The sequence below is a fragment of the Carassius gibelio genome, chromosome A7 (assembly GCF_023724105.1).
Source record: "Carassius gibelio isolate Cgi1373 ecotype wild population from Czech Republic chromosome A7, carGib1.2-hapl.c, whole genome shotgun sequence".
Lineage (NCBI taxonomy): Eukaryota > Metazoa > Chordata > Actinopteri > Cypriniformes > Cyprinidae > Carassius > Carassius gibelio.
The window spans coordinates 34216120-34229876 of record NC_068377.1 but is presented as its reverse complement, the minus strand read 5'-3'; the positions used below and the strand labels follow the sequence as shown (position 1 = coordinate 34229876).

General features: G+C 37.0%; 1 protein-coding gene across 2 annotated transcripts in view; it reads left to right on the top strand.

The window, feature by feature from the left end:
* The window catches only part of LOC128017345 (furin-1), a 77109-nt gene that overhangs the window by 44472 nt on the left and 18880 nt on the right, over positions 1–13757 (top strand). For both annotated transcript variants that reach the window (XM_052602698.1, XM_052602697.1), the window contains exons 7-8: positions 8829–8917; positions 11845–12017. In XM_052602698.1, the coding sequence (XP_052458658.1) occupies positions 8829–8917; positions 11845–12017 (262 nt within the window). The remainder of the gene's footprint in view (positions 1–8828; positions 8918–11844; positions 12018–13757) is intronic.

The window sequence follows — 13757 nt, the reverse complement described above, 5'->3', positions numbered from 1 at the left end:
TGGGCACAGGAAATACACGGCCTGTAATATAGTGTGATTAGTGCCATTGCTGTAGTCCATTTGTGTTGGAAAAGGACTGCTTTTACTAATGAGGTTTTTGCCTACCCAGTAAGCAAATGGAAGTGTCATCAATTTCAGAATCACGATCTGCAATTATGATTTTCGTTCATCATTCATTTTGACAAATTTAATGGTGTTACACAGTCACTCTGGGCCAGATGCAGTTTACTATGTAAATGAGTTAATGCATAACATAAATGCTGTAGTTTATATTAATTTACTCCGCAAAGATGCAAAAAATGCAACAAAAGAAGTTACTTAATATTTTAATGCACATTCACTGACCGTTCACACTGACTGGGAGGGAAATGTACCATAGCTGGTGTTCTTACTCGACTGCAGCTATTTTCTTTTCACATATATCCTACAGTAGGGTAATATCTTCCAACCGAAAGCATATTTTTACAGTAAATTAATTTATGTAATACTTGTAATACTCTAGTTTACTGGTTGTAGCAGTAGGCAGCAGCTTTCTCTGGCTGCTTTCTGTTTTGTGTGTTCTGCTGGGAAATTAGTTTCTCTGTGATTGATGTGTTGTGAATTTAGTTCTCTCCATGGATTTAGTTTTGTTGTCTTGGTAATGACCATCCACAACACTGGCCATTTTTATGGCCTACTTCATATAAATCGACAGGGAATTAGGTTGAATTGTAAAGAAACAATGCTGTTGAGAACAGGTTACTTCAAAGCTATACTTCACCTAAAACTAAAATTACGATAAAGAATTTTAAAAGAATCTTCACGTAGGCTGTCAAGCTCCAAAAAACACTATGAAATTACTCCATACAACTTGAGCGCTATATTGCAGAAAGAAATATAGAGCTGAGTATCATCAGCATAACCGTGAAAGCTAACACCATGTTTCCTGATGATATTTCCCAAGGGTAGTATGAAAAATGTGAAAAGCAGTGGTCCCTAGTACTGAGCCTTGTGGTACTCCATACTGCACTTGAGAAGGATGTGATACTACTCCATTCACTACATTCATCTACGAATTTCATTAATCTATGAATTGATGATGGTCAGATAAATATGATTTGTGGGCACTAAGTGGGCACCACTTGGACATCCAGCCTTGACGGCAGTCTGCTATGTATCTTATTAGCACGGTAAGCAATGAGGTGATCAGAGCATATTACTGTGTCTGATATCATACTTGCAAGTTCATAAACCTCCTTTAATTTTTAGTAATCTCTGACTGAAGTCGAACATCAATAATGCTGACGTGAATCTTACTGAATTTGCGTTAGCATTAGCCAGCACTTTTAAATTTGGCTAGATGTCAGGGACTCTGGTTCTCTATAAACATTGGAGTATGGTGGCTGGTGTCTCCATTTTCACGTTCTGTACAGTATGATCACCAATAACTAGGGCACATTCATCAGCTTTCTCAGTGGGTTCATGATTGAGTGGGGAGAACCTGTTTAATGTTTTAGTCAGAACGGAAGAGCAGTGTTTGTATCGTGACTGTGCGCCTCACAGTCACCCTGCTGCGGGGGCTCTACAACCCGAACCAAGCAACATATGGGACACTCTAAGCTAGTCACATCCTAAGCCGTATCTAAGGCCCTCACATTCTCACTATTCTCAATTAAAGTTGGAATGCATGTCTTTTAGTTCTGAAATCTTCTACACTATACATGTGGCAAGCAGTGCAAGTGACAATAACAGGAGAAGCCATTACTCCAACAGAAAAACAGAGCTACACAGAGCTACAATTGCTAACCACTTAGCAGCACGACAGAAGTTGTCATCTAATGAAGAGTTGAACTCTTGTCTGTGCTTATTTCATTTTGGTATTTTCCTCATTCGTCCTTTTTTGTAGGGGTGGGATGGATATCAGCCAAAGAGCTATTATTATCTTGAAGCTAACCACGATTGGTAATGACAGGCAGAAAAGTGTATAGTGATGAGTAGGGGTGTCACGATTTCGATTTTAAATCAAAATCGATCGAAATTAAGTCACAGTCTCGAACTTCGAATTAAAAAATGGAATCGTCGATGCTGCCACGCCCCCATGTTGTATGACGGCAAATCAATGACAAAAATAACCGAGCATACTTTTTTGAAAAGCTAAAACACTTTCCTAGTCACTGTAAAGCATTTAAGCTCAGTAAAAATGTATCTATCTGATAATGAAAAGACAGCAGGAGATACTTTAGTAGCAGTAGTTCAATAACCCTAACAATTTTGCTCGTCCTGCATGTTATTTAACTGCCATGCTTTCTTCTGACCCCTGCTGTGAAATTCCCCGAAATTTTTTGCAGAAACCCATTTATTTTTGTCGCTTTACTTAATTTTTGCATGCTGCACTCCAGATAGGCGTTTTACCGTTGCACTGATCTACTTCTTGCATCTTTTACCACATAACCTCAAAGCTGGTTTCAGGTTTGCAACAGTAGCAGGGAATGTTAAGTAACACTTTCAGTTCTCAAACACTGAATGTAACAAACCTGAATGTTGTATACCAACCTAATGCATATACATAAACGCAACCTATATGTGTTTGTGTATGCATTTGTACAATATAAAATAAATGCATAGTGTATCAGTACGTAGTGTATATATCATCAATTATTATACTTTTTTTTATTTATTTATTTTTTTAATAAAAATCGGCCGCAAAATATATGCAAGTCATCAATCACACAGACAAACAGTTGGCTTAGAAAATAATCACCCACCTTTTAAAATAATCAAATTTTGTTGCTTTGCAGCCTGAAATAAACAGACACAGATTTTTTTTTATCTAGCTGTTTGCACTAGTATTTACTCAGTGCAACTTATAACATCCAAGTGATACGATACGATACGATACCAACATATCAGAAAAAAAAATTAATAGCAAAATTAATTCTGTTAGTTCCAATTCTAAAATTAATTCTACATGTACCATTAATCAGTTCACACTTTGTTCTCGGACCAAAAAAATATGTAGATTAATATATTATTAGACTGCTATGTATTGCTTTATTGGTGCATAACAATACGTTTGTTAATTTAGTGAATGAAAAACTGTGTGCAAAACATAACATGTCTATTTTACATTTTGTATTAAATATTTGGGTGAAGTTATGTTGTCTGAAAACTGATTTCGAGCTAAACTATAAATTATGATACATTATGTTTTGGATTTTTTCTTTTTTGTCAAATATCTTTGAAAGGAGACCAATATTGACATCTACTGTATCTCCCAGCCCTAGTATTTGTATTGCATTTGGATTTTCTATAAAACATCAATTTATCAGTGCTCCATCAATCTTTGGTTGTGTTGTAAAGTGACTCAATGCATTACGCATTTCGAATTCTTAAGTGTGCTTCCACAGAAGTGGGGCAGGTTGAGTCAGTGTGGTGTTTTAGAAGAAACTGGAGCTGTGGCGAGAAGTGTTGAAGCCACAAATGCCTTTCTCTTCATACTTTCGTTTCTGAACAGTACTTCTTCATAAAACAGTATTGTTTTTTTGTAATTTCATAATTTTGCTCTGAAAAACACCTGTTAGTGGGACTAGCCTGTAAATAGTTTTCTGATATTTTTGAGATAGCATACATTTTGCATAAGACAACAATGTAAAAATGTAAATCAAATCAATCACATGGTGTTTTGTCTGCATAAAAAAAGCTGGTCTAGACAGATGTTTTTAGCATGATTAAAAGTATTCATTTTTTTTTAAATCTTTTTTTTTTTTTTTTAATCCGTTGCATTTATTCAGTCAGTCTTTCTGTCTGGATATTTGCTTCAGCATTGTTTATTGAAATAATCATATCAGTTGACTATGCCAAGCACCTTAATACATTAATCATTAATTGCTCTCATGTGCAGCATATTTAAATACATTTTCTGCCGGCTTTGATTTGGTTACAGATTGTGACTATCAAGTCTTCCACTACACTTGAAAATGCTCAGCAGTGAGTTATAGCAAAGATGAACATGTATCAGAAATCTTATCTTTTATAGATGGCTGTGTTCAGCAGTGCATGGCTTTATGGGAGTTTGGCACGGCTTTAGAGAGCCGTTCTCTCAGGGTGTAATCTGATTTGAGATCAGCTCAAGACGTGTGCTGATAAAACATCAGAGGTTACCATAACACACAGTGTTGTTTGGCGTGTTAAAATTGCACATCTGGAAATGCCTTTTGTTCAGACAAAGGCAGGATGAAGTGTTCCCCTGTACAGAGTTCCCACAGTTAATGTGTTTGTACTAGCCAGTCAAGTGAGTTTTGCTTAGCAGGAACCGTATATTTTCTTGTCCCGTCATTGTTAATTCATCAGGCACAATATGAGAGGGAAGACAGAAATATGTAGTGTTAAGTCAAGCAGAACAGCTCTGCTCTTCCATAAAATCCTAACTCCAAGAGGCAAGTGAGCTTTCCATTCAAGATTCCGCTTGACATTCTCTAGACTTGCGCCTGGATCGTCTCCCAAGCTTGGAACTCTGAAGCACTCCCCTGGATTTGTTTTCCTGGGACTCTAATAAGCCAGCTGGAATACTGCCTAATCCAATTTGAAGATGGTTATGAATACATCTGTATTGAATGTATTAAAACACTCAGCATGGGTCTGCTAATTCAAGCAGAACAAGTGCTGATCTTTCAGCAGGAAACATTTATTAACATCTTAATGTATTTACATGTGATCTCCTGCTAGCCTATATTCTCTGTTAATCTCCTATTAACATTTCATATCATGCCGTTTAAAATGAAGTGCTGATCTATGGTGAGGGTTGAAGCTAATAATATGCCTCATGTAGAAGCTTTCGTTTAGTTTAGTAAGGAATCCTTGTCAGTTGTCAATGTCAAAGTCTGCTTTATCAATTCTTTTACATGTACAGCACATGCATACACAGAATTGAAATTCTTTTACTCTCAGACCCTTGGTGATACAGATAACACTAACAGTAGAACATAAAAATACAGATAGATACAGATTAAAGGAGCATTGCGTAGGTTCTGAAATTTCTAACCGTTACTGACACCAGTGGCCGTTAAAGGAACTGCAGCCATTCTCATGCCACAGCAACCACTGACGGCACTCATCAGCATGTTTGAGGTAAGAAAAGTTAACTATGTAATGTAACTATGTCTTACCTTTGCAGTAAAAAGAAAGCCAGCTCGGGATCTGTTTTTATACCCAGCGCTGACCGGAGCTCCCGCCAAGAATCAAATGCCGCTCCGATGTTGACTCTTGACTTTGCCCGACGCCGGTCGCTCTCTCTTTTTGCCACACTAGATACTTTTTTTTTTTTTTACTAACGAGGAGTGTCCGTGGGTGTCTGAATTGTGCTGCCGGAGGCTGGTCGTTTCTTTCCATCCACAGAGTCCATCTGAAAACACTATTGCCACTGCTTACTATAATGGCTGGCGTGCCGTACGGTTGTAAGCCCGAGTAGACGAGAACGCGCAAGACGTCACATTTTGTAAATTTTCGCGCCAATTCGGGCCCGACTCCTCCACACACTCACACATTGAGCCTACAGGCTGATAGAGGCAACCGTGGTGGACAGTCGAGGTGTCATTCTTTTTTTTTCTTTTTTTACATCATGGTTGGCTCATACATGTACAAATGAAAACTCTATCTTAAAGATTTTTTAAGTAAAAACCTCCACATGGCTCCTTTAAATATATATAAAATACAACTATACAAATAACTATACAAAAAAAAAAGCAAACAGTGCAGATATAATAGGAGCAATTCAACCCAAAATTATTATTTACTCTTCCACTTCTTATTCATAACACAAAAGATGATGTTTGGAAGAAAGTCATTCATTTAATGGACGAAGTAACTTTATTAAATGTCATTTTTTAAATGTCATACAGGTTGGGGAATGATATGAGGGTGGTTGAATGATGACAGAGTTGTCATTTTTGGTTGAACTACAAACAAAGCCCTCACAGCAAAAGTAATCAAAAACAAAGCTCCAGTTGTCCCAACTTCTTGTCTCTTCCATATGTAAAGAATAGTTTGCTTCGCTGCGCCTACAAACTTTTAGGATGACTTCCTTTGTAGGGACAGTGTTCCAGCTCAGAATAATCCTGTTCTTATAACAACTGAGCCGTATGTCAAGGGCAGTGTGTTTGCAGGTTTGAGTCCTGTCAGGGTTATATAAATGTCCAAACAACGTTTTTCAGTACGGCACCTGTGGTGTTGGAGAAAGCAGATGGTCCAGTGCGTCCTACATAGACTGCTTTTCTTCTGTTAAGTGAAGCAGAAACACTCTTATTTTTCATCTGACGTTAGTGCTGATTGACTTGTTGGCTATTTTTATGCCATACCCGTGGTATTCAGAGGACAACACATTCCTTGATGTTTCTAGTAGTAATTGCTAAAACAAACCTCACTATTACTTTTGCTCATATTTGTGGTTTGGGATTTAAAACATTCAACATAAATCAGAGAATCCTTCAAACAAATCCATCATGGTATCCACAAAAATATTAACTAGCACAACTGTTTTCAACATTGACAGTAATAGTAAATGTTTCTTGAGCAGCAAATCAGTATATTAGACTGGTTTCTGAACAATCGTGTTGGCGTAATAATGCTGAAAATTCAGCTTCACATCACAGGAATAAATTACAAATTAAATTTCACGATATTACAGTTGTTACTTTATTTTTTGGTCCAATAAATGCCGCCTTGGTGAGCTTAAGAAATTGCTTTCAAAAACATAAATTCCTATGACACCAAGGTTTTGAACCCTGTCCCTTGCATGTTCTTATGAGATATTTTGCCTAATTTTATTTTGCTTTTTAGCTGCCAATAAAAGTGCATTACTCTCAGCTCAGCTTCAGCAGAATTTTGCTAGTGTATGTCCCCCAAAAAGATCAGCTCAGGAAATGCAAAAGTCTGCACATTCTATCTGGGTCTGCTTCTAACATTTGGATTCAATCTATATGTGCTGCAGGTAAATATGAAATGGCAATAAAACCTCTTATATGTGTCCAGGCTTGCTTTACATTTCTCAGACAGCTCAGCGGTGGAATATCTCGAGGTCAACATCAGAAACCTGCATGTGTTTACCTTTAAAGTGAGTCAGCATGGGGGAAGGCAATGCAAGGTGTCACACCAAACCTTATTAAAACATCCTGCCACGATAACAACCCATGAATGTGAATGCAGTCACGTACAATTATCATGTACATAAGAACTGCATTTTGAGAATAATTCACAGTTACTCAAGAACAGTAGTGGGTTGAAAAGTGATAAATTAAGATTCTGAAATCTATGTCTTGTTGAGGGGCTATGGGAGACACATCGATATGGGTTTAATGACTTGCATTTTAGTCTGAGTTGAGTTAGAATAAGTAATTCTGGTGATTGTCATTACATTTGCGGTTCAGTTAGTGGACTGGGAAGAATAAATGCAGATTACATTTGATGAATAAATGCAGATGCTTGCGATATGTCTGCACAGGTTCTCTGTCATTCAGGTCATCTGCATTGGAGAAATGTGTTGAGGAGCATCTGGACTAGTTTTTCATTTCAGACATGCAACTCTTGGGACGTCTTGAACAAATGACAAATGGTGCATATTCACCACATTTATCTTAATTACATCGTGAAATTTTTAAACTGGCAGACTGAAGTACAAATGTACATAAAAAGCAATGATATAATATAAAGCTTTTTTTTTTATAAAAATGTATAATGTAAATGTATGAGTATGTAAAAAGGTAAATACAAAGGTGAAATAAAAATAATTTTAAGAATGTTTGTGAACTTTAATATAAATTGATAGCCTAAATCTGTGTATCGTGCTCTTTTTTTTTTTTTTACAAAATTATAAAATATATAGTTAAATACAAATTCAAATAAACTGTAGTTTTAAAGCTTTTAAAATTTTAGTTAAAATATGAAATATAATTTTTTTTTTTTTTTAACCCAAATCATGATGGGACAAACATTTTGTTCCACAAAAGATTCACAATAAAGTTGTTCATTATGATAGCTCACATGTTGTCTATCTCTGGTTTGTTTTTTGTTTTTCCGCATACTTTTTGTTTTGTAATTTTGCAAGCATTCTTCCCAAATTCCTTCGTGTTGTGTTGTTAACCCACAAACTTGTTTCCCATAAATCCCTCTTCTTTTTGGATGTAATCTAGGTCCCATGATCCCCCTTACTGTAGGACTGAGTAAGTCTGAGACATTATCCGCACTGATCTCATGCTTCCCATGAATGGACGGATGACTGCAGGGGTTCTCCTGGGATTTCACTGATCCTTCCTCTGTGCTGTTGAACTCCATGTTTAGCCTCCATCGCTCTCTTGGCTTTTGTACATCTACTGACCTGGAAGATTATTGTGACAAACGCTGTGGATTTACTCTTGAATCCGTTGCTGTCTCAGATGTTTGCATGTGGTGCAATAAGTGTGCATATATTTGTTAATACTGACAAAAGTTGGAGGTGCAGTGCAAACAAGATTAAGATATATATTTCTGCTATGTGGCAAAGAGGTAAGAATGCCAGTGATAAAATTAAAATGCACTTGCTGGATAGCTGGCTCCTTGCCATTGGTCCTCATTAATTTTGATTAAATGCATATAGCAAGTTGCATTTGCACATTGTCAGAGGCTGTAATCTTATTTCTGAAGGCCACAGTTATCAGTGTGTCACCTGCTGTCATATTTAACAGATATCCGCCTGGTTTACAGCAGGACTGAGTAGGAGCTCTTCACACATGCAAAAGAGCCCTGAATGATGAGAGGCTTGTGCCCGCCCCTCGTCATCAGATCTGTAGGTTAATGCAGATGTTTTTTCTCTTTTGAAGACATGGGACACGTTGTGCTGGAGAGGTTGCTGCTGTTGCCAACAATGACGTCTGTGGTGTCGGAGTGGCCTATAATGCAAAGATCGGAGGTGAGTTGGCAAATTTAACTCAAATTTTCCATGTTTCATCACGTACAGTCTATTCTATCAGCGCGCACCCCGTCCATTCCAGCATTTGAATTGCAAAACACCTTTGTGAATCATCAGATTAGCTTCACATTCAGATTAGCTCTGTCTCTGTGCGTTAAACCATATGAGAACTCTTCTGTAGCGAGAGCCCTTTGGAAGAGGAACTCCATTAGCGACGGCTTCTTGAGCTCAAGTGGGACAGTTATCACAGGCTCCAGCACTGGTCCCTGTGAGCCAAAGATTTGGACGCAAGCAAATGTAATCCTTTTAATTGGCTGAGGTGCTTTTATCCTATTTAGTGCAGATTTTGTTTCATTACTCTTCTCTACGCTGCCAACTGTCTACGGTCTTGGACTTCACAGGACTGGGATAAATGGCATTAATAATGGATTGTTTCATCATCTCCAAGAACTTTTAGTTAACTGCCCATAGTTGAATCTTGAATTTAACACATTAACTTCACCACTAGTACAACACCACTTCACCACCACTACTACTGGATATATGATTGTCATTTATTAATGTTATGTTATATAATGTGTATTATAAGGCCACTCTGGCTCTACACATCCACAGCCATTTCACAAATCATTTCAAAAAAATAAAATTCTACTTAACATTATTCTTTAGTCAGAAAATAAGAAGAAAATAGCAGTTAAGTTACAACACTAGATGTGCTGCAGATATCCAAATTGCCAAATATATATATTTAAAGGTTCTTAAGTAATTATTCAGAACTTAGTTTTTTTTTGTTTTTTTTTATTTTTATAATGGATAATGCATTGTGGGTAAAGTTTAGATCTGCCTTTGTTGCTCTCTAAAGCAGCTGTTTTTGAATTAGCCTCCTAATGAGATGCAGTGGAGGATAAGTCGTCTTCCTGTGCCCGTTTCACCTTGAATCCAGGGGGAAATCTGTGCTTAACAAGCAGCAGAAACTACTCCTTTAAGGGGATAGCATGGGGACAGAGGACAGCGAGAACTGAAGGTTTTTGGATGGCTGAGCAGTAACGTCGGCCCAAACTGGCAGGCAGTGCCTTCTGCTGCAGGAAAACTGAATGTGGAGATGGCAGCACGCTAATTCCTCTGCCAGGACTCATTAAGCCAGAATATTGGTTGGGAAGACTTGGAGGAAACAGTGGAGTCCATTATTGCAAATTGCTTTATAACAAATAAAACGGAGGTTTCTTGTTGCAGTTTTGAAGGGAGATAGATTATTTGTATTTACTAGAGTATGAATTAAAAAAAAAAAAAATCCCCTCTTTTGTGACCACAGTGCAGCCGTGTTTATCTGTTATGCCTTTCTCATTTCCTGGAAAGCATTCAAAGCCAGCTTTCCCTTTGTCCTACAGGGATATTTGGGACTTTTGGAATGTATGCATGGGATAAAAAGACTTTTCTAGATGTAGTGCTGTATTTTCTGTAGTTGTGGGTTTGTTTGCAGTAGTCTGCACCAGTGCACACGGATTGCTTTGGAAAACCTGAAACCACTGAACTTTTGTTTATTTGCACGAACCCATATGAAGGCAACCTTTAGTAACCTCGCCCCCTTGTGTATCATATTGTTTTGAAGATGTGTGACTCTGATTTCTCATCTTTTTACCACTTTTTAAATCTAAGGGCTCTTGGCAGAATGTGCTCTCCCCCCTTTTTTTTCACCCAAGGCTGAGATAACATTCTGATGCCCGGATCTCAATAACTCAACACCTTTGACATTTTGAACCAAACAGTCTGGCTCGTTCCCAAACCCCCAATTCGGTTTAAGATTCCCTTTTGTACGGGGAAGTGGAAAAAGATAAGATGTTCTCCTCCGTTGTGAAGCGTTCGTAAAAGGATGTTTGAAAGAGAAGAATGTAGCCACTTGCACTCCAGATTCAAACACGAGTGCACATGCACTCATCATTTTACTTTGAAAGGACCTTTTATATGCAAAGATTTTTCTCTATCATATGGGATTTCTAGTGGGGTTATTCATAGTGGTTGCTTTCTGTACAGCCTTTCTGTATGTTAGGCACATTATAACTCTCCCCAGTAAATCTATAAAGAAAATGTTGATTCTAATGGTAGGTCACTTATTAAATATTTGACCAGCTAGTATTCAATGTCAAAGCTATAGTTTTATCATTTTTTAAATGTTTTTTTGTTTTTAATATCATTTTTATTAAAGATTACTTGAAGTATAATGGAAGTTTTAGTTTATGCAATGTTTAACGTGAACCACCTGTATTTTATATTTATTTATAGAAGATTTATATATTTTTTTTTTTTCAATAAATATTTATATTTGTAAATTTATGATATGTAATTTGCAGTACATAGACTACATGTGAAGGTTTTTTTTAATTTTTTTTATTAAGAAATGTATACTTTTATTCCACAAACAAAGACACATGAAATTGATCAAAAGTAACAGTAAAGACATTTATAATGTTCCAAAAATTAATACATTTCAAATAAATGTAATAATAATTTGGTGTTTTTTTCTAAATGTTTTTTTTCATGGAAATAAAATGATGCAGCCTTATAAGCACTCTGAAGAACCTCTCATCACACATTTCTTAGCCCAGTATTAAATGTAGCTTTCGATGACATACAGTACAGTATCAAACACAGACATTTTGGCTTTATCTGAATTCTCAATTTTTACAAATATCACGGTAAATCTGTATGATATTGGATCATTACTGAAAAAAAAAAAAAAATACGATCTCACAATCTGATTGCATTTCCAGTGCCAGAACAAGCTCAATAGCTAACATCACTCTCTCTGAATGTAAAGTGCTTGTAATGGACAGTGAATTGTACCATTTTACCATTTGGAGGCACAGTATATTTGTGTGTGATTCTCTCTCTGTCCCATGCTCTGATGTGTGTTGTTTTGTGTTTTGCAGGTGTGCGCATGTTGGATGGAGAGGTCACTGATGTGGTGGAAGCTCAGTCCCTCAGTCTCAACCCACAGCACATTGACATCTACAGCGCCAGCTGGGGACCCGAAGACGATGGCAAAACAGTGGATGGACCTGCAAAGCTGGCCAAAGAGGCTTTCCTACGCGGCGTGATGGAGGTCTGGCTTTTCTCATCTGAACTTATTGCACTACTTTGTCATTTAGTTATTTGCACTACTTTGTCATTTAGTATATTTCTTGCCAAAGAACTTTCCACCATCTCTATCCCCATTAAAATTATTGGGCTGCATTAGGGCCGGGAGCCCGGGACTTTAACACGTTAATTGAGATTAATTAATTACACAAAAAATAATGCGTTAACTAAGATTAATTAATTACAGAAAAAAAATTCCCGCATTTTTAATAACTCATTTTTGCACCGCGGAACGTTTCTCACTGGATTTGTTTCGGCGGGACCGATTATACTGGAGCACCAACTAGCGCTCGCTCCGCATATCACAGCAGCACATCGAGCCTCAAGTATCACCTCAACGCAAAACATATAGCAGCTAGCGTGGACTTTACACTTTATGTTGAACTATATATTATTTTGTTGGTGCAACAGTTTATGTTGAACTCTTTATTGTTTTGGCCAAGGTTGTTGAGAGTTGGACTTAGTATGTTATGGCCTCTGAAGCAACAGAGAGATGTTTTCTAATAGTCAGTGTTTCCAATGTTCTGAATGTAATTGACAGTATTGTGTTTTACTTAAAAACCTCTTTACAGAAGGTTCCAGCACCTATAAGCTTCTCTGAATTTCTGAAATGTACTATTTCTAAATTGTTTCTAAATATGCTATTGCTACACTTCATGGCAAAAATTGCACTGGTCTGCTAGACGTGGTTGAACAAAAATAAACAATATTTTGTTGCTTAAGCTTATGTATTCAGCCATTATTCAATGGTATACTATAAATCCATGTGAAAAAAAATTACTTCTCACTGTTTTCAGGTCAAATATTTATATGCGATTAAAATGCGATTAATTTAGATTAATTAATTACAAAGCCTCTAATTAATTAGATAAATTTTTTTAATCGAGTCCCGGCCCTAATATATATATATATAGTTTGCTATCTCAGACTGAGTACAGAAGCGAACTGAAATTGAGTGGAAGTACGAAGTCTGACGTAGTCAGGCTAGGACTGAATGCATTAATTACAGAAATTATAAATTCATTGTGAATAATGACTCTTTCTTCAGTGTGTGTTACATATACTGATGCTGTATAATTAGTGTGACGTTTTTTGGCATTAGTCATTTGTGGCTGTTTATTTATTGCCTATGGTTTTGATTTAGTATCGATACCAAGGTGCCAGAGTTTGACGCCGTATCGAAGCCTAAAGTTTTCACTCTGGTGGAATGGGGAGGACGTTTTGCACTGTGAATGTCAACATAAAACCCATTTTTTAAAAAGAGCAGCGAAGAGGTCCTGTTTTCCTTGACATGTACAATTGCTTCTGTGACTCATGGGCTATTTTCACTGCTTCCTGCCATTATCTGCATCAGTTGGTCTGTGCCACAAACAGTAGACGTGTTTTCTTTGATATTCTTGTGCTAAGATGGTCTGAATCTAACCATTTAAGAGGGCAGAAATTTGCAGGTCAAATGAATTAAGTGGATTTTTCTTATTTGCTTTGAAGTTAGAGATGTCAGGGGGGCTGTGGAAGGGATGCACACTTCATTTGCGAGTGCCTTGAGTCATAAAAGCACTCACTAGTCAGAGCGAAGTGTGTTTAATTTAAATGTCACATTAAATGGCAATTTTCACAGAGATATCTTCATGCAGATTTTGCAGAGCGTGAACCGTATTGACATTCTTAATACCTAATTACTTAACACCATTTGAGCTAAACTGTT